The sequence below is a fragment of the Spea bombifrons genome, chromosome 13 (genome assembly GCF_027358695.1).
Source record: "Spea bombifrons isolate aSpeBom1 chromosome 13, aSpeBom1.2.pri, whole genome shotgun sequence".
Lineage (NCBI taxonomy): Eukaryota > Metazoa > Chordata > Amphibia > Anura > Pelobatidae > Spea > Spea bombifrons.
Genome location: NC_071099.1, coordinates 15,859,903 through 15,880,125, shown reverse-complemented (window position 1 = coordinate 15,880,125; position 20,223 = coordinate 15,859,903). Strand labels below are relative to the sequence as shown.

Here is a 20,223-nt window from a genome sequence, read left to right as displayed (position 1 = left end):
TATGATGCACTTGAATCTTGGCTGGGTGCTGCCCCAGGCTTGATCCAGAGCCCCAGCCACCTCTTACCCCTGCAGGCGCCGGCAACCATGCGATGAACGGCAGGCGCAAAGTCAGCACAGCCTCCATAGTGTATATGGGCTGGTTACAAGGCAGATCTCTGGTCTCCCCAACTGGCCCATGGATATGTTGTGCACCGGGGGGTCAATCAGTGATCTGGCACCCAGTGATATAGCAGAGGGGCTGCTACCCCCTGGAACGCCCACCCTAGGGCTAGTCGGCCTAGGTGGGAATGGGCTACTGGATATACCCCAAACCAAGCCAACAGAGGGATATGGGATATACGTTTTTATACAGGGAGGACTGGCAGGGAGTAGGATGGTAATTGCCCCCAGGGCTGCCTAGTGCTTTTTTTATGGTTGGTTTTCCATACAGCCATTTGGACGTCTAGACTCTAGATTGACAATAGATCCAGCATTTGCATACTTACTGGATAACTTTTATAATCATTGCCGGGGCTAGAGAACTTGCATGGAGGTTTTCTACTAATTAGCCATTTGGCTAGACTTGCCCCCTGCCCCCCTGGGCTAACATGTTGGTGTATTATACACACCGTTATTCATTAATACACATTGGACATTAATTAAGTAAGGAAACCTATTAAGAGTGGTTGCATTTGCCATTTGGGCTGTGGATGGAGTGGGTTTAAGGGGCTGTGATCCATTTGTGGACTTAAAAAAGAGAAGACCTGGGGTCAGGTGATCCGAGACAATGCTGAATATATATAATTCATGAGCTGTTTTAGTAAAAGAGATGGCAAAATAGTAAAGGTTCTGCTCTGCTTCATTGCAAGGTCAATGACTATGGTGAGCTGTGGGGACAGAGGGAGAGAGCAGAAGAAGACCTAGAAATATAAACTGAGGAGGGGAAGGAGAAACAATTAAAAAGGACTAAATGTGTGAATAAGAGGGACATAGAGAAAAAGAACATAAATGTGAGAGGCAAAGGCTAGCAGGAGAAGGAAATAATGAAGAAAGGGCAGAGAAAGCAAAGATATCCAAGTAGATAGTGGGAAAAAATTGAAAATTAGATACTTTGATGGTTAAGATACGTTGAAGATGGTGCTTTGACCCCTCTCGGAGTTTAAACATGCTAGGGTGGCATTCTCATTGGTTCATTTAAATGTCCAGTCCTCCCTCTCCCTCTCTCCTATGACCACCACATATTACGCACTTCGCTACAGGGAATCCCCCATCCATAGCACCCCATTTAGGGCGACAAGGGGGGGGGTTGACAAAAAAAAGCTAAGCTCATCCTGGGGAGGAGTGTTAGAGAAGCCACTTTGAGGGAGACGTGTGGATGTGGAGATAAGGCGATTGTTACTACTGGGAGGAGATTAAGTGACTTTGGTGACTCAGGGTTTTGGAAGCAACAGTTGGTCCTGGGACACCAAGACCCCGAGTAGGACGGAGACCCTAAAGACTCCCCCAGGTAGGTGGTGTTGGGTTACGCAAGGATGGGATTTTGCTAATTTCTGTAATGTGTAGGTTTACTCCTAGGCTGCTAGGTTTTATATAATACTGAATGTTATTGCATGGGTCTTCCTTTGCAAACTGATGGATCAGCTAAGACGTTCCTCACAGTTTAGTAAATCCAAAGTCAGCTTCTGCAGTTAGTTTCAAGTCAATGGAGATGAAGCAATGTTTTGGCCTTAAATATGTAAGATTTGTAGACGTAAAATTTGTAGACTTAGTCCCAAACCCTAAGTCGTATAGATTGTGTTATGCTGATGGTTGTTGGAATATAAGACGCAAGAGTGTAAATGGTATGGTAACTTTGATTAGCAACATTGTCTCAATGGAGTTCAGACCTAATTCTGGAGTTCTTACCTAATTTTAAACGCTTACTCAACTTTAAATATGACCAATTCAGGATCAATCACCATTTCAATTCACTATGTGTAGGTGCTTCATATTCACAGCCATGAAAACCAGGTCCAAACTGGGTGCCATCACTTAAACCCTAAATAGATTCCCCTGCACACTGATTTTAATTAAATTAAGTTTCTTCTGAGCCACAATGTGAGGTTGAAGGTCATATCTCCGTGGGCATCATCAATACGTCTGAACGATGTGACTTAAACAAAAAAGGAATAAGGGTAGATTTCTATCTCTCGCGCTCAAAGTATTGAGTATGTTTCTGGGGTTTTTTGCAAACAGTAATGCTTTATTGGTCGTTCTGTTGGCTGTCTATGGTGTTACCAGTTGGGCCGATCACCGCAGTAAAATGTAGCCTTTTTGGTTATTTTTGGAAGAATATTATTATTATTATTAATATTAATATTATTATTAATATATTATTATTATTATTTGTCTTATTCTGATGGAAAATCAACGACTTTACTGCACAAATAGCCTTAAAACGAATTGAAAAAAAGTCACACCTTAAAATATTAGGTGATTCTCTTTGGGCACATTGAAAAATTAAATATTTGCCCCAATAAATCTTTATGCAGGTGACTCTATGTCACTCATTGTTTCTAGACCAACTTATCCTTTTACACCGAAGATGTTATTGTATTGAGCTTGTTGCTACCAGCCCCTCTTTATTGTTGGTTGAAAAAACAGGCAATATTTTTGAAAAATGCTGGCGCTGCTAGATTAAGAGATGAGGAGGCGCTCCCGATGAAGGGGATGGAGTTAGACTTGAGGTCGAGGTGTTAGTTGGGTGGGGATTCCTCTTCCATTCTTATCTGGAAGCTCACGTAGTTGGGAGTTCCCTCTTAACGTAGGTTCTTATCTGGCAGAGCAGACCAAGTTCTGGCACAGGTCCAGAGCACAAGAGATGGCAGTCCCATGGGTAGTAGGACTAACACAACATCAGATAACTATTTGAAACGCCGCACTTCACTGGCTTACTGTCCTCAATATTTTATCTCCTTGGTGATATGTACGTAAATAATGCCAGCACATGCACAATCCAAGCATCTCGTTCATCAATGGTCGCTCTACATGAGTATAGAGGTTCCTTGAAACCTAGAGCCACCCCGATAGCAAAATATTTGAGGAAATACTTGTGGTGGCTCTGTTGTAATAAAACCATCCTGGGGCTTGTTTACCCAACATACATCTCTTGAAGATATCTAGGTTATAAGTGGAAAGCATCCATTAAAATTCATTGGTTTCTAGATATGTAGAACACTACACTCTAGGTCATGACAGTCTTTATGGGGCAATGGAATCCTTTTATGATCACTGTCCGTGCGCACGGTCCTGATGAAAGTTAAACATGTAAACAGTGGTAGTAAAAGTTTATACAGCACGTAAAAGACCAATATCCACTGGATATTGAATTGATGGCATCTTTATGGGGAATGCAGAGGTTGTCATCCAACACATAGCTTTTCGTCGTACTTTAAAAACTTTGTATGAAGTTGAAGTCAATGCCCTCATGGCTGGGGTTCATACGAAGCTCTAGGATAAACCTAAATCCTTTCAAGCCATAGACATTTCACATTGGTGGTGATGATGATGATGATGACAGCCAATGATAATCTCATTTCATTTGCTCAGCCAGGTAAAGGCAGCTTTCGACAGGCCCTAATGTAATCGTATATCATTACGTACGTTGTCTTCTCAAAACATATCTGACAGTTAATGGCTTTGCTGATGACCTTCTAATAGACGTTGGTTTTTCTTTTATCTAAATGTGCAGGTTATAAGTGTCCCTCGCTGGGCTCAGCAAGGGATATAATCGTTTATCGCAACGATGACGTCTAAAGTGAGTATTAATCAATCATTCTATTTGACCTCTCCTGAGATTTAGATTTGTTATGTCTAATACTACTTGTTATGTCCTGTCTACCCATTGTACAGCGCTACAGAATATGATGGCGCCATATAAAACAATAAATAATAATAATATACCTGTTTTATATATGTTAGGGATATATATAGGGATCTCTTCTCTTAATGTATTTATGCCTACTGTACCCAAATCCAATGTTCCTAACTAGAACTCTGACAACGTGATCCAGAATCCTCCAGTTAGACATCAATGTCTATGAATGTTATATCATTTTTGATATAATAGCTTAGAATATGTTTTGAAGAAATAGTCCTAGACATCAAAATGAGTGAACCATTAAGTTGTCACACAGCCTTCTATTCTATTCTCCTGTCTGAGGACCCTAATTCTTTTGTTCTCCGTAAAGCTCGAATCTGACATAGACTTGGAAGCGGCCTTAGACATCGGCGAATACGACGACCCTGGAGAAAGTTTCAGACACGATGAAGGTAACACGTTACTATACCTAGAACCCATCGGAACCCTTGGAAAGTAAGGGGTAATTGTTACTTTGTGGAGCAAAGTCATCTGCTTAAGAATATCTTTATATAACAGCATTGGATATTAACATAAGCGTTCATATCTTGTCGCATCCCATCTATTGGAGCAATTGGTGTGCGTTGGGGGGGGTTGTCATATGTTAGGCCATCTTGCTTAATCATTGACGATACACCCAGCTCGGTCAATGAAACGGACAATAAGTGATAATTCGAGAAGGACCATGTCAATATTTACTGAAGCTGCCTGTAACTAGGTTTACAGTCATGTTGGTTAAATATTGACACGGGGCAAAAATCAACTATAAATAGAGGAAAACACAAACTTTGGCAAGGTGCCTACCTGTGGCAGGTGTCCGGTGTCTGGGGATGGAGACCTTTCTGGAGAGTAGGCAAATACCTGTTTGCCAACAAAAACTAGCAGCCAGGGCTGCACCTACTGTCACATACTATATATACTATATACTATATATATATATATATATATATATAGTCCTGTACTAATTCCATGCCCAACAGATCATTAATGTATGGCTGGCTGGTAACCCCCGTTGATCGTAGCATTGAGTGTTTGGTGTTATTCTGTTCCTCGAAGCATAATATGGCACAGTCTCTGCTTTGTATAGGAAAAAAAGATCGTGAAAAGAAGAAGAGGTCTACACTGTACAAAATTGGTCGGTGAGTGTGCACTCACTCCTAACACTGTGTGCAGGGCTGATCTAACCACAGAGCTTACTGATCCTCCAATGAATCACACTTGTGTTTGCTCGATCATATCATTGTAGATCAAAGTCAAGAGGTCGCACTACACGACACATAAACACAGCACTGTCCTAGCCTGTTCCTGGTCTCCTTGTATGACCTGACCACCCTAAATATTTGTTTCACTATAGCAAGTGCGAGCCCGGGACATCTTATCAAGTTATGACCTAGATTGAATTTGGTGTGAGGGGTATCTCCGTAGATAAAGGGGGAGACCGCCGTTAATCTGGGGCAGGGGGGTAAAATGAGCACTTTACCTACACTCTCCTCCTGTATGTCTGTTTTTTCAGACAGTCCTTATTTTGGGGAATCCGTGGATCGTATGATCTGAATAAGAGGAGACGAATGGAAGATAGAGGGGAGGGAGGACAATATCTTGAAAGTAGGTGGTTCCTCGTTTTCAACAAATGGTGGGGACCAGGGCTGTTTTTTCTTAATCTTTGGCCACCATCGAGTCTTTAGTCTTGGGTTCCCAAGGGCTCGTAACTATCTGGGTTGCTGGGAAAGACATTGATGTTTTTGGCCACACCGGTGGTTACCGGTTACCCATTATATTATAAAATATAAGGTCTATATCACAGGGACCCCCTGACAGAGCGTTATCAGGACAGGCTCAGACAGTGCTGGATTTATGTGCAATGTATACGGACCTCCAGGACCGGATCAGACAGCTCCGGCTTTAGATCTAACGTACAGCGACCTCTTGATTGTAGGCTATCAGGACATGCTCTGACGATGCTGGGTTTGTATGGACAGCGACTGCTCATTCCGTCTCATTGCCATCTGAAGTGACTTTGACAGCGATCAATCTTCACCTCGTTCCTCAGAATTCCAAAAACAGACACTGTCTTTACCATAAATAAAGCCTTTTGTACGGTGCGGTTTACAGGGTCATTTCAGCAGGTGTGCGGCTGGCGTACAGGAATTCTCAAAGTTGTTTAGAAGTAATCTACAGAGAACAATTGCAATTAGTCCACTGTGTACAGACTAAATACCCCTAAACCCTACAAACAAACTGCAGATTTGGGAGTTTTAATGGCAATTAAGACCTACTTGCAATAGGACCCCGGACCGCAAATACATGCTAGGGGTCTTAAGTCATATACGTTGCAATGACAAGGGACTTTATTTGATAGACAGAACCCCATCCTAGTTCTTTACCCCATAAAGCTGATTTCAAGTGTCCTCGTGCCCCTTCCCACCAACCAGAGGAGCACAACAATATTGTTGGTGTTCCAGGAAATGGTTAAATGAAGCCAGGGGCAGAATTTGGGGGTTATTGAGTGGGGGTCATAACCTAGAGGTTAAGCACTATTGGCCTGACCTTGCGTCGTATTCAGGCAGAAAGCCATACAGAATCCCCAAAGGCTGTGGGGTTTTCCAAAATGATAATTCTATACGATATTTTATCAGATAGGATGCCCAACTTCAAATCTTTAAGGGTCACAAATGGTCGTAAAACCATCTCGGGCCCCTGAGACACTCGAGTCCCTATGCTTCGCGTCTTCTCACTTTTGTGCCAGTTGGTCCACATCTTGGATCTACACCGGGGTTCTAGAATGGACATCGTTTTATTATCGCTTCAATATGTTTTGTGGTCTTTACGTAATTAATATTATTGGATACAAAATAAATCCTTTGGCTCCACCTACCAATGATTTTGTAAATGAGATTTAAATGATGATGTCATAATAAAACACGTTTGCTGATTTATCTAAAGTAAAAATCATGGAAGTGGAAACGCAGCTCCTTGTAAGTACTTTGGCTCTCCAAAGTTAAAAGGCACTTAATAAAATAATTACAAAGGGGTCCCCTTTGTATGGTGAAAGGGTTAAGAAATGCAAAATCATCCACTTTATCTTAAGTGTTTACAGTCAGCAGGGGTGAACTGCTCTTTAATTTAGTGTAAATAGAGGCCGCACGGGAAACACCATAACTTCGTTATGGGGACAACTCACACACGGGAGTGGATTGGCCGGTCCTGGGGAGCACACGGGGTGTCATTATATAAAAGGCACAATAAGTGTCAGTCTGACTTTCTTCCCATCCTTCCAGAGGACGTTGGGCAGGTGAGAAGAGTCAACCTGGTTTTCATCTCCTTGATCTCATCAGCTCTTAAACTTCTTTCTTAGTTGTCTAATGGCATTTTTAATCATTTTGTTAGTGTTATCTCTTTACCGGAAGACGTTCCTAACATTAAACCCAGCAGAACATCATTTGGTAGCACAGCTTGACTGATGTTGAAGGCCTAAGCCAAGTCCTTCTTAAGATGAGTGGTGCATCAGCTTGAGGTATAACCTTGGAGTGGTTCAGTCGCTCGGGGAGTGGTACAACAATACTCAAGAAAGAGTTACCGCCGCTAGATTTCACCTTTCTGGAGAAACTAGACTTAAAGTCCTAGATGGTGGCTCCTCTGACCCCATCATCCCACCGCTCATTTAGCCTAGTAATGTCTTTCTCCTCTTATGCGTCCTACTATGTCCTTCTCACACATGTAAGGAAACTTCTGCTTTGACGATGTTCTAGAATGGGGTATATTAAGATTTATTCTTCTTTAGTTCTTCATTATATCTCTTAAAGTTTATATGCTTCCAATAACTAGTATTGACTAATAATCGTGAAGTTCTCCGATACGTAGTAGCAATCTTGCGAGGTAGGGGTACAGGGAGCTGGTATTCCATTCTTGCAGCACTTTTAAAGTGCTGTAAATACTGATCTCCTTTAGGTCTCTGTTTATACAACACTTTACAACTGGCGTTATCTCCAAAGGAATAACTGGTTTATTTTCACCTTCAGATAACAGCAGTCACTAAATGACTTCCGAAAACATTTTCTTTAACCCGTAGCGTGGTGTTTATTTACATATACTCATCGCATAAGCTTAAGAGGAGATGCAGGACCTTCAGGTGGACAATCTGAAGGTTATAAGAACGTTATCAACGTGTGAGGAAGTAGCTTGTTTTATGGAAGCTGCATGAAGTTTGTATTTAATCATTCTTTCAAACACAAAGAATAATCTATAGAGAACCTGCGCAAGATTTTAATGTTCATCAACGTAGGTGTTTCTGATTTACTTTGAGTTGTCGGTGAGTTGACGTATTTAATTGCACCCCCTAACCCATGCATCATGCAAGGTCAGATCGACCCTTCTTGTAGGAGAACGTCACAAGGGTTGACCTTCTCAAGGCATGGCTACGAATAGGTCTACTCACCCTCAACTCACGTTTTACTGAATACAACTTGTCTTCAGAAACATCGAAGGTATATTTAGCTCAAGGTGGTTCTCTTACTTAATATATGTAATAGGGAATGTGCGTGAACATCTAATATAGCAGCAATTTTCTCATTCTTTTTATGTTTCTCGTTTTTAGATCCATCTAAATCTGAAGACGTCCCTTCACCCCTTTTCCCACCGGTGGCTCCTTCCTATATACCATCTACCAGTGGATTTCCCGAGGTGAGTCTCAAAATGACCCACCCTTTGGGACCTTTGCAGTAACGACCATGGAATATGTTAGTGTTTTATCGTTCAGGCCCCTACTTCTTTTCTCCGGGGACATCCTTGGAACTCGAGATGTTGTAGGCTGCAACTCCCATAACGAACAGCCAGACTCTCTCTCGCTGCTTTCACCTCCTTTGTGTGCCCTTCTCTCTTTAACGTCCCTCCTTCGCCGTTCTCCCTTGCCCTGCATGCTGTGCGAAGGAACGGCCGGCCGTGTTTGTAGATAAAACATTACCCCACCTGTCACTCATCTCTTGCCCTGCAGTGAAGAACCAGACACAACCGCCTGGCTTCTGTTCTGCAGGTATCATGGAGAGTAGAGGGTTAAATCTGTTTCATCATCAGTCTGTCACTGTCGTGAGATCCAATAATGGAAGTTTTTATCATTTCCTCATCTAATTCTCCATTGTTATTAGGTCACTTTGTAAGACTGACCATTACACACGTCTCTGTCATTAGGTCTCTTTGACTCTACCGGCCACTGTCTCTTTAACCTACATGTCACATCCCATTGGGTCCCTTTAACCCATTTAACTTGTCGCTGTCATCACGTTATTACGGGACGGTCACTTTAACCCCTCAAATATGCCACTATTATTCGGCAACTTTATCCAATATGGGTCAATATGTTTTTAAATAGGCCTGAACCTTTAACCCTTAAAACATAGGACAGTTCACCCCCCCTGTAATTTATCCAAAAAAAACGAAAAGAGAATCCTGCTTCAGACCCGCACAGACCTTATCACACAAAGTACAGAATTTCAGGTTTAGCCAGATCAGCTTTACACCTCTGCCTTTCTCCCCTCCTCCTCTCGCCCCGCCACCGAATCTGCAATAAAGAAACAAATGGCATGTCACCCTGTCCTCCCGGCCGTCCCATATACTGACGGCATGGCTTACAGGGTGGGATGCCGGGCCCCCCACAAAGATTCCTGACACTGAAATCTTTTTTTGGGGTAAGGTGAAGGGCAGGGAGAGTAAGCGTGCGTATATGTATGTATTTAAGAGTATGTGTATGTATTTAAGAGTATATGTATGTATTTAAGAGTATATGTATGTAGAGGTTTGTTTTTTTCTATGATAAAACCATTTTGTTCCATGCATTTTGCTTCTTGGCTGCAGATAAAGGAGCCCCCCCCCCCCCGTTAAATTACTATTATTGTATTCAATGTAATTGATGCTGACTTGGGCCCTTGGCTCCTGTTATTCCTGAGGATTGCTTACATTTGTAATGTCCAATTTCTTCAAAGAAGAACCCCTGACAAGGGTGCTGGAGGGAGACAGGCAAACGCCGCTTAGCTTTCTTGAATCTTCTCACAACCCGCCATTTTTTTTATTTTATTTACCGTTCCACCATGGCCACACGGGGAGAGTAGAGTTTGGGAGATGTTGTCTGGTCTTTGAATAGAATTCAAAACTTGACGGGAACCTTTGTGTGTTCCTTCTGTGGATTTTCTATGCAGTATTTAATGAGGGTCGGTATGCTAGTCTGGGCTGGGAGAGTCTGCATGTTTCTTATGGGACTCTGTATTATTGGGTTCCATGGTTAGGTTTGCATCCTGCGTGGAAAGCCTTCTTCTGTGTGACCGGGGTTTTCTGCTTTATCAATAAGTCAACTTTTCCACTCCTCTAGCATTATGGGGTTTTCTCAAGATTTCTTCCACTCTCTTGTGTCTCCCGCTCACCATTTCATTCCTGATACATACAACGCTATGGCTATTCATTGTAGCTCATGCTTTTATTTCCAACTCCCCACAGCTTTACGTGGAACTTCACGAATGTATTATGGATTCCAACAAGGAACACCGTTGGGTGGAGGCTGCACGTTGGTTGAAGACGGAGGAGGATTACCAACAAAACATCAAGCAGTGGGGCAATCCTCATATCTCGTATCTGACATTCCGCAGCCTCTTTGAGCTGAAAAAGGTCTTCAAGAAAGGTGAGATTTTTAAAAAGCTTCTAGAAGAGTCTTCTATTGGATCCACTAGCTGTAGTTTCTAGAGATGCTTTGCTACAACTGAATCCATTTCCCTCTCTTACTGTGTTCTTCATTTGAAGGTACGGTCATGTTGGACCTCGAGGAGAAGACTCTGCCTGGGATTACCAGCCAGGTGATCGATCAGATGATCTACGAAGAACAACTTAAACCTGATCACCGGGAAGAGGTTCTACGGCTGCTCCTTTTACAACACAGGTACAAGTGCTTTTGATGATTCCTACAGGATCGTAGAGGTGTTAGGGGCAGGATTATAGATGAGGACTTGAAAATGTTGTAGTATGAGAAGAGGAGACTCAAAATGTCCTCAGGGCCCAGACAGCGTTTATAGATACTACTTGTGACCCAAGTGCAAAATACATTGAGAGATAAATCTATGGTTTTTATCTTGCAGCCGCCCGGAAGAGATAGAGAAATTGGATCCTGAGAGTCAAAAGCCGCTGATTTCTCAGATTGAAATGAAAACTATTCCTGAAAAGGTGAGCAGTTTGTAGAAAATGGTGCCCCATGTCTGACATAACCCAACAAATTCTCCATACGGATCAGACGCTTGCACTCAGCTCTACTTCTTCAGGCAAGCAGTAGGTAGATGGTGGTTTAATGTTCCCCACATCCCGAGCTTGGCCGTTTTTCCCACATTTTGATTATAGGCCAGGTCTATCTCCAAAAGCATCTCGGTGGTCCTAATGTATATTATGACTTTAGTATGGTTGGTAGGTTCTGTTATCTGATGGTCTCCTATTGTACTTTACAGGTGTCTGAGAAGGGTCAGCTGGCAACTCGGGTTCCAAAGGGGGCTGAAGCCTCTGTGGTCCTTGTTGGTAAGCGGAACTTTATATTAGTCTGTTCAAAAGATTCTATAAGAAGCCTCAACATTTTTTTTAGTTGTAATGTCCTAGTGATACTTGTGGAGCATCCATAAAGTAGACCATCCTTTTAATCAACGACTCATTGGACCTACAAATACAACATGGTAACTATGGCCATTGTAGGTCCTGTCCCGTATATTTACACCACGGGCGTGTCCTGGTTAGAAAGCGATAATCATTTATTGTGATTCAGGTGACGGAGATACAAGCAGATGCTGTGGTTGAGCAAAAGACGGGCGTAAATCACGCTCAAAACCGAATCAATCAACGTAAAAAGCAAAAACATGATCATCGCGTAAAACTAATGCATTTGCATTGATAAAACCCTCTCGCTGTAACCTGAGCATCTACATCATGAGAAGGACGCTTGGTGGAACGGACTGAATATTAACTTTGCTATATTTCGCAATCCCGGGGTCTCGGGTGAAGGGAAGATTCTCAGGGTCGTGCGGAGGGGAGATAAATCCTTCATATTCCGCTTTGAATAAATGGAATTTTACTCCCATAGATACACCATACACGTGATCATGTGATTTTACCATTCTGCTACCTTCACCCTCCCTTGCCGTGTTTTCCCAGGTGGTGCCAGCTTTCTGGAAAGTCCAGCCGTGGCGTTTGTGCGACTGAAGGAAGCGGTGCACATCGAGTCCGTCATAGAGGTTTCTCTGCCCATCAGATTCCTCTTTATCGTCTTGGGTCCAGAAAAACCCAGTATCAGCTACCATGATGTTGGCACAGCTGTGTCAAGCATGATGGCAGAAAGGGTGAGTGCTACAAAGAACTCAATTCCTAACTACAACTAGCCTGAGACCCCCAATATCTCCTCCAATTACCCCCCCCCATGACCCTCCTAATGCTCCATATACTATATAACTATATAACCCCTCTTATAACGCCTTTATTGTTCTCCTAATATTCTTTTTGTATCGGAGAACATCTTTTTGGATCTTTATAGTCCCGAAACACTTTTTTTTATTTGTACTTTGCACGTATTTACTGTTTCTCAGGTCTTCCGTAGCGAAATGTACCTGGCCGGCGGGAAGCAGGATCTCCTCCGCTCCCTTAATGAATTCATGGACTGCTGCATAGTTATCCCACCCAGCGATGTCCCGGGGGAGCATTCGCTCAAGGACCTGGTCCAATACCAAAAACAAATGCTCAAGAAGCGCTATGAAGAGAGCAAGGCGGATTTTGATGGTGATAAAAAAGGTAGAGCTAATCTCCGATGCACGCGCTATTCGTGTTACTTACTGCTTATAGATACCTTAAATAATTAATGTTTCCTACGGTTTTTGCCTTCTTTCCTCCCTCGATTCTCATCTATCAGTTTTTTCTCATGTTTTCTTCTTCCTATGTATTACTTTTGTTTGTAACTTTCTCTGCGTCTACATTGCTTTCGTCCGTGTCAATCTCAGCCTTTGCTTGCCTTCTTCGACTACTCAAAGCTCTCTCCCTGTAATCAGCCAAATATTCTCCTTTGTCGGTGAACGCTTCCTCAGATAATGCACCCATATGTCGCAGGTAGGGGGCACGTGTTCAGAGACTGGGATTTGCCAGTAAACCTTTTGCTATCTGGGCTATACATTACTTTTCCTTCCATGTTTGTGCCCTTGGACTCACTCTTCTTCCAGTTGAGCCACTGATCTTCTTCTTTAATGTCTCTTCTAATCTATAGAACCAAAGCCACCAGTGGAGCCTCCTGAGGATCCTCTAAGTCGATCCGGCAAGCCTTTTGGGGGTCTGATACGTGACATACGTAGACGATACCCCCAATATCTGAGTGACATCAGGGATGCTCTAAGTCCTCAGTGCCTGGCTGCTGTCATCTTCATCTATTTTGCAGCCCTGTCTCCAGCCATCACTTTTGGAGGTTTATTGGGTAAGTACTTGATGGGTCCAGTATGTAGCTTCCCCTCCTGTTTTTTTAAGTTTCTCCTTGGGTTTCTCCTTGGGTTTGGATGTATTTCCCATGAAAATGGGGTCAGAGTTCTCAGTTATTTAATATGTTCCAATATCTGCCAATAGCTCTGTGTCAGCCGCCATATTAACCCTGTCATATCTCTGTGTTCAGCACAAAAGACCAATAACTGGATGGGCGTATCTGAGCTGATGGTGTCCACAGCCGCGCAGGGTGTCATCTTCTGTCTCCTCGGAGCTCAACCCCTGCTAATTCTCGGCTTTTCCGGACCACTCTTAGTCTTTGAAGCAGCGTTCTATAATGTAAGTTACTCCCCTTCGTCATCAGCTACCGTAGCATTGGCCGAACAAAACATCTCTTTCAGCTTCACCGACACTTAACCTTTTTACTAATACCAACACTATGACATAATAAAGAGAGGGAGAGCGGGGGGGTGGGCTATGTAATAAACTTTTAACATAAAAGATTGGGAAGTGGGCAATCAAACAAAGCAATCACGGCAGAAATCAATGGAATGTCCAAGCAGAACGTTCACAACAATGTCCTAGATAGTGAAGGACAAGTGTAGGTCACTAGGGCTGCTGTAATACCCTGGTGTACCATGGGTAATTTTTTTAATCTATCCCCCCAATAAGTGTGTCACCATTTAGGGTAAACAACCCTACATGGTTCAACCCTGATGGTTCACTCGACAATGGTCCATCTTCTTCCTCTTCCAGTTCTGTGAAAGCCAGGAAATAGAATACATCGTGGGTCGCGTGTGGATCGGCTTTTGGCTAATCTTCATCGTTATAGTTGTGGTGGCTTTTGAAGGCAGCTTTCTGGTGCGTTTCATATCCAGATTCACTCAGGAGATCTTCGCCGTCCTGATCTCCATGATCTTCATCTATGAGACGTTTGCCAATGTCGCCAAGGTGAGCACACAAGAAAAGCGAGCGTCAGAAACATCTCAAAGTTACGGTTGTTAGTTCTTTAAAATCCACATCTTAAACCTCTCGCTCTCTCTGCTTCTTTTTAGATCTTCATTCACCATCCCTTACAAGGAAACTATAACCTGACCAACACCGACCCAGCCACATACCCGCAGCCTAATACAGCCCTGCTGTCCCTTTTGCTGATGTGCGGCGCGTTCTTCATCGCCTTCTTTCTCCGTCAGTTCAAGAACAGTGGCTTCTTTCCTGGAAAGGTAAGAACGTGGCCTCGGCTCTTGATCGTGTGATGTTGGGAGCTGGTAGGAGACACGATGACTTTCAATGCTGTGTAAATCCATTGGATGGGCTTCCGGCAGAAGTGGCTGGGTAAACGGTAAAGTACAGGTTAATTAGCTCACACCAGAGGTCTCGTCTCCGTTAATAATAACCATTATCATTTGTGAAGCTCGTGGAGAGCAGAAGATATTGGATTATGGAAGCCTGAAAAATGACCTGGGGTGACCAATACAGCTGGTGCCACTGACATTATCCGCCATTTTTTTTTCCGAGGTTTAATTTCCATTCTCCAAAGAACAAAGGCACGTGTATTAAATAAATTAATTTAAAATTAAAGAAACGTCCTTTAAAATTCGTTAATCATGGATATTTGAATTGCTGTTTAAAACAGAGTTGATTTAATAGAAGATGGAATTATATAAAACAGCGTTTTCCAACAATTTATTAATATAATCAGTTATTAGCAGGCCACGTTTTTCGACATTCTCCTTCCTTGTTTTTTTTTGCAATGAATAAAATTATCATCTTGTTTTTAACATGACTTTGTATCAGCTAATAGTTTTAACGTTATTAATTACGTGAAGGACATCTCATAACCTTGCGAGTAACTCGTCCTACTTGGTGTCTTTCCCACAGTTGCGCCGCATCATTGGTGATTTTGGTGTTCCGATCGCCATTCTTATTATGGTCTTGGTGGATTTTTCTATCAAGGATACGTACACAAAGGTAGGGGAACATATTGCATTTTGCCGGAGGCAGCTTCCATGTTTCTTAAAAATAATGAGTTACATGAACTGACTGCTTAATGTAAAATTCCTTTTTTCATATTTTGTGCCCCAAAAACATCTCAGTTACCTTGATTATCTGGTAGCAGATAAAGCGTTTCTTTTAAGTGGTCCACCAGCGAGTAGAAACATTCCATCCAGACAATGAGAAGACCCTGGGTACCATCACATGTACATTAGACTTAACTTATATTTCTGCCCCTGTTTTAATTAATTATTAGTATTTTTTTCAATTATTGAACGTTCCTTTTTTTTCATTTCCAAGCCAATGGACGCACATTTGATCTTTTCTTTATTTTACAGAAACTCAGCCTTCCCAAAGGTCTCAGTGTTTCCTTGCCTCAGAACCGAAGTTGGTTCATCCCACCGATGGGGTTGAATTCTGCCGTTAAACCATTCCCCATCTGGCTGATGTTCGCTTCGGTTGTTCCGGCCCTTCTTGTGTTCATCTTAATCTTCATGGAGTCTCAGATCACAACGTAAGCGATATTTCCAAAAATGGATAGGGTAGCTGAGCCAAGATGGTACATAGTTGGCTTTCTAGGACAGTTGTGCCTATGTGGAAGTTGCTCATACACCCTGTCCCGCTCTTTTTATTATCACAAATTGCTGGGGTTTGTGAATGAGATTTAATAAAGGTCCCATAATCAACATAATCCCATAATCCCAACAATCATTAGGCCCGCCATGACCTAAGTAACACTTTTTTGGTCTTCTTCAGCTTTGTCTTCTCTCCTATTGACCCGCGGTCCGTATCTTCCAACAGGCTTATTATCAGCAAGCCGGAGCGAAAGGCCGTGAAAGGCTCTGGTTTCCATCTCGATCTCCTGTTGATTGTGGGCATGGGGGGTGTTTGCGCCCTCTTTGGCATGCCATGGCTCAGTGCCACCACCGTACGTACAGTCAGCCATGCCAACGCACTGACCGTGATGAGCAAGGGGGGGAAGCCTGAGATCGAGCATGTGATCGAGCAGAGGATCAGCGGGCTGCTAGTTGCAGTCCTTGTTGGTGAGTGTAGCCCGTAATATTGGTCTACAGCAAGAGAGTCAGCCTGATACAGGGTGCTCCCTAAGCTGCATTGAAATCCAACAATGCGATAACAAAGATGATGTAGTCATGGTATAAAATGAATAAAATGAATAATATTCTATGACAGAGGTGTCCAACCTGAGGCCCTCCAGCTGCTGCAGGACTACATTTCCCACAATGCTCTTTCAGCTAAGGGGCTGGCTGAGGAGTGTGGAAGATGTAGTCCTGCAGCCGCTAGGGGGACACCCCTGTTCTATGATGTCCCTTTTTACACTTCTGGGCATTAAAACATTTGCTTTATCTCTTCCCAGGCGTTTCTATTCTGATGGAACCTGTCCTGACTCTCATTCCACTGGCGGTTCTGTTTGGAATTTTCCTGTACATGGGCGTCACATCTCTGAACGGAATCCAGCTGTACGATCGAGTCCTCCTCGCCATGAAACCTTCCAAATACCATCCAAAGGAAGGCTACGTAGCACGGGTAAGTAGGAGCGGGAGACGCAGGATAAAGTAGCTAGGGTGATGTCCATGATGGTCAAAGGCCACTGACAAAGGGGGGGTAGCAATGGGGGAAATGAAAAGGAGATAATTATTATTATTTATTAGTTTTATAGACCCCTGGGTAAATCATCGGTGAAGAGGTGGATAAAAGATAACTTTATGCTATAAATCACAATCTCTCTCCATAGGTGAAGACCTGGCGTATGAACCTGTTCACGCTAGTGCAGGTTGTTTGCCTGATGACCTTGTGTGCGGTGATATTCACTCCCGCCTCGTTGGCTCTTCCATTCATACTCATCCTCACCGTGCCTCTGCGAATGTTCCTACTGCCACGCATCTTTAGTGCTCTGGAACTTAAATCCGTAAGTATACATAGAGTAACATAGAGATTTTTTAATCCATCACCAAGATGCAGCCCGCCATCCTGCCTGCATACAAAGGGGCCATAACAACTACAAGTCTTCGTGTTCGTCTTCGTGGAAAAAAACCTTGGTATTCCACGATTATTTGCCAGTTCTCAGGTTCTATTCAGTCGAATATTCGTGTACATTCTTCGTGTTTGTTTTTTTCCCCCCAGGGGTTAGTACAGGGTGAACGCGTCAACAAAACGCAGCAGCTTTGGCACCAAGATTTTAAAAGTCCAAAAGAGTGACTCTATTGGTCGCCGGCAGGGGGCTCCTCTGCCATCAACCAATGAAGGGCAGCTGCTCTTCATTGGTTGATGCCAGGCGAGCCCCCTTGTGGCGACCAATAGAGTCGCTCTTACAGATCCTTTACTCATGACGCCAAAGCCATTAGTCTCCCCAAGCTGCTCCGAGCTGTACCTTGCCCTGCGCTTTGCCAGGGGGACTAAAATCCCTGTTCCTCTAAGGCCAAGTGGCTCAGAGTGGTTGTCTAAGTCTGAGCAACTTGGCTTGGGAGAAACAGGGATTTCAGTGTCCCTGGCAAAGCGCAGGGCAAGGTACAGCTATTGAAGGGCAGCTGATCTTCATTGGTTGATGCCAGAGGAGGCCCCTGCCAGCGACCAATAGAGTCGCTCTTGCATATTCGGATTGAACAACGAAAATGCACCCTTCGTGTTTGTTTTCATGTTCTCCCGAATACGAACGCACAAGTCTAATGACGTCATCATAGCTTGTGAGTGGTGATCTCTAGTAATACCTAGAACCGAGCCCTTAGCTAAACTCAGACGTTGAAATCAACTCCTCTAACAAGTCCTCCGCTCACACTCCACCTATTTATTTCTTTCAGTTGGACGCAGATAACACGCCTGTCAACTTGGACGACGAAAGCGGCAGAGATGTGTACGATGAGGTCCAAATGCCTGTTTAACCCTTGCTCTGCTTGACTAAACCCCTTAACGGCAATGCATCGTGAACCCGTACATGTACGGGCTTTGTTGTGAAGGGGTTTAACGTTATCGATATGACATCATATCAAGGCAACCATCTTTAAGGCATCCGCCATCATATGGAGGGCCTTCCTTTGACAACCTCTGAATCCTCCATCTGTTGATGCCATAAGCGTCGCTATAAAATATAGGTGATCGCAAACTTCCTGACCTCAAACTTATTTCATTTTTTTTTTTAGCGTGCTGTATAAAATCATAAAACACCATTATAAAAATAGGATAACTTGGATTTTTACATTTAAAAAAAAAATGAATCTAAATCAGTGCTTTTCAGATTGTCAAGATTCATCAAAAAAACATTTATTTTTTTTTTATTATTTTTTTTAATGCTTTGCGCTTCTCCTTAACCATTTTGTAAATATTACGGAAAAATAATATATTTAGTTAGAAATATAATATATTTTACAAGTATATATGCATAACTATGTCAACCTATTTAATAGATTAGAGTGAAATTAGATATTTTTTAGTAGGGATATTAGAAATCAAAGGTTTTTAACGTAGATTTAAACGAATTTGAACCCCATAATTATGCAGACATCCAAAGCCGTTTTTAAGGTTATTTTGCGTGAAATTAATTGTTTGTATTTTTTTTTTTATTTTTTTTTTTAAATAAGACTTGCACTGCCAATGTAATGCTTTGCTAAAAGTTGTATTTTAATATGAGATAATGGAATCTTTTATACAAAGAATAAATCCCTTTTTAAAATGTGTATGTCGTTTAAATAAAAATGGAACGCAAATCGTTGTAAGAGAGATGGGCAAACTGCGTCGGAAAAGTCAAGAAAAGTTTTACTTTTCGAAATGGGAAATTGTCTTATAAGAACAGAAGGACACAAAATACTTTTTAGGTGGAATAAAATGCCATCGGGTTAAGGTAAAATGTATCCTGACCACCCAGATAAATGGAGCTGACTCTTCCTATTCTACCCCCACTGTCATCATATTAAGACGGCCATTTGGTGCTTTTGCTGCCAGTATGTTATGGTTGATATCCCTGCTTGAATGCAGGTGACTCGCTTTAAGTGTATCTTTAATTAATGACAAGTCAAGGTTTCCATGAGGACCGGGATTAGAGCCATTCGGGTAGCACATTTGGCGACTCACTAACAAAGAATCTTAACAACAGGCTATTAAAGAGTTAATATTTCCAAAGTGTCAGCTGATTTAGACTCTTCTGGGAAGGATTGCCACAAGATTTTGGGGAGTTTCTGAGAGAATATTTGGCCTCCAGTAGAGAATTTGTGAGGTCAGGTACTGATGTTGGACGATACGCCCGGCTCGCAATCTCTGCTCTAGTTCACCCCAAAGGTGTTCGATGGGGTCGAGGCCCAGCCATAAGTATTTTTTGTACTTGCTAAGAAACATAGGTAGTTCTCAGCAGTGGTATATCTTGGAAGCTATATTGCACAAATATTTGTGTGTTTTTTTATGGTGATGGGAGTTATGCTGTACCACCGTCAATGTCTGCCTCAGCATAAAGTGATGGGAGCTATGTGTACCACCATCAGTGCCTAGCTCAGTATATAGGAATGTAAGTTATGCTGTACCGCCCTTAATGTCTGGATCACTATATAATGATAGAAGTCATGCTGTACCACCATCAGTGCCTGGCTCAGTATATAGTAATGGGAGCTATCCTGTACCACCGTCATTGTCTGGATCACTATATAAGGATGGGAGTCATGTTTTACCACCATTAGTACCTGGATCACTATATGACAATGGGAGTTATACTGTACCACTGTCTGTGTCTAGTTCACTATATTATGATGGGATTACAGTATACAACCTCTAGCGCGCCAAAGGTTACTTTACTGTCCCTAATATATCATTAAGCTCATGCTCACTTGTTCAGGCCCCGGAAAGGTGAATAAATCCTGGGGTTTGGGGAAATTTGT

General features: G+C 42.6%; 1 protein-coding gene across 2 annotated transcripts; it reads left to right on the top strand.

The window, feature by feature from the left end:
* The first annotated feature begins 1,352 nt into the window (after positions 1 to 1,352).
* Positions 1,353 to 19,065, top strand: SLC4A1 (solute carrier family 4 member 1 (Diego blood group)). Of its 2 annotated transcripts, XM_053453344.1 has the most exons (22): positions 1,353 to 1,489; positions 3,713 to 3,778; positions 4,212 to 4,293; positions 4,968 to 5,019; positions 5,394 to 5,485; positions 8,475 to 8,560; positions 10,364 to 10,544; positions 10,664 to 10,799; positions 10,996 to 11,080; positions 11,356 to 11,422; positions 12,050 to 12,234; positions 12,478 to 12,679; positions 13,146 to 13,349; positions 13,542 to 13,690; positions 14,108 to 14,302; positions 14,407 to 14,574; positions 15,233 to 15,322; positions 15,685 to 15,860; positions 16,148 to 16,389; positions 16,722 to 16,891; positions 17,100 to 17,273; positions 18,163 to 19,065. In XM_053453344.1, exons 2-22 carry the CDS (start codon positions 3,767 to 3,769, stop codon positions 18,241 to 18,243), a joined length of 2,829 nt encoding a protein of 942 aa, XP_053309319.1. In that variant the 5' UTR covers positions 1,353 to 1,489; positions 3,713 to 3,766; the 3' UTR covers positions 18,244 to 19,065. The 2 variants fall into 2 exon arrangements, with proteins under 2 accessions (XP_053309319.1, XP_053309320.1); XM_053453345.1 differs by lacking the exons at positions 4,968 to 5,019; positions 5,394 to 5,485 and having other exon boundaries at positions 1,355 to 1,489.
* Positions 19,066 to 20,223: the final 1,158 nt, after the last annotated feature.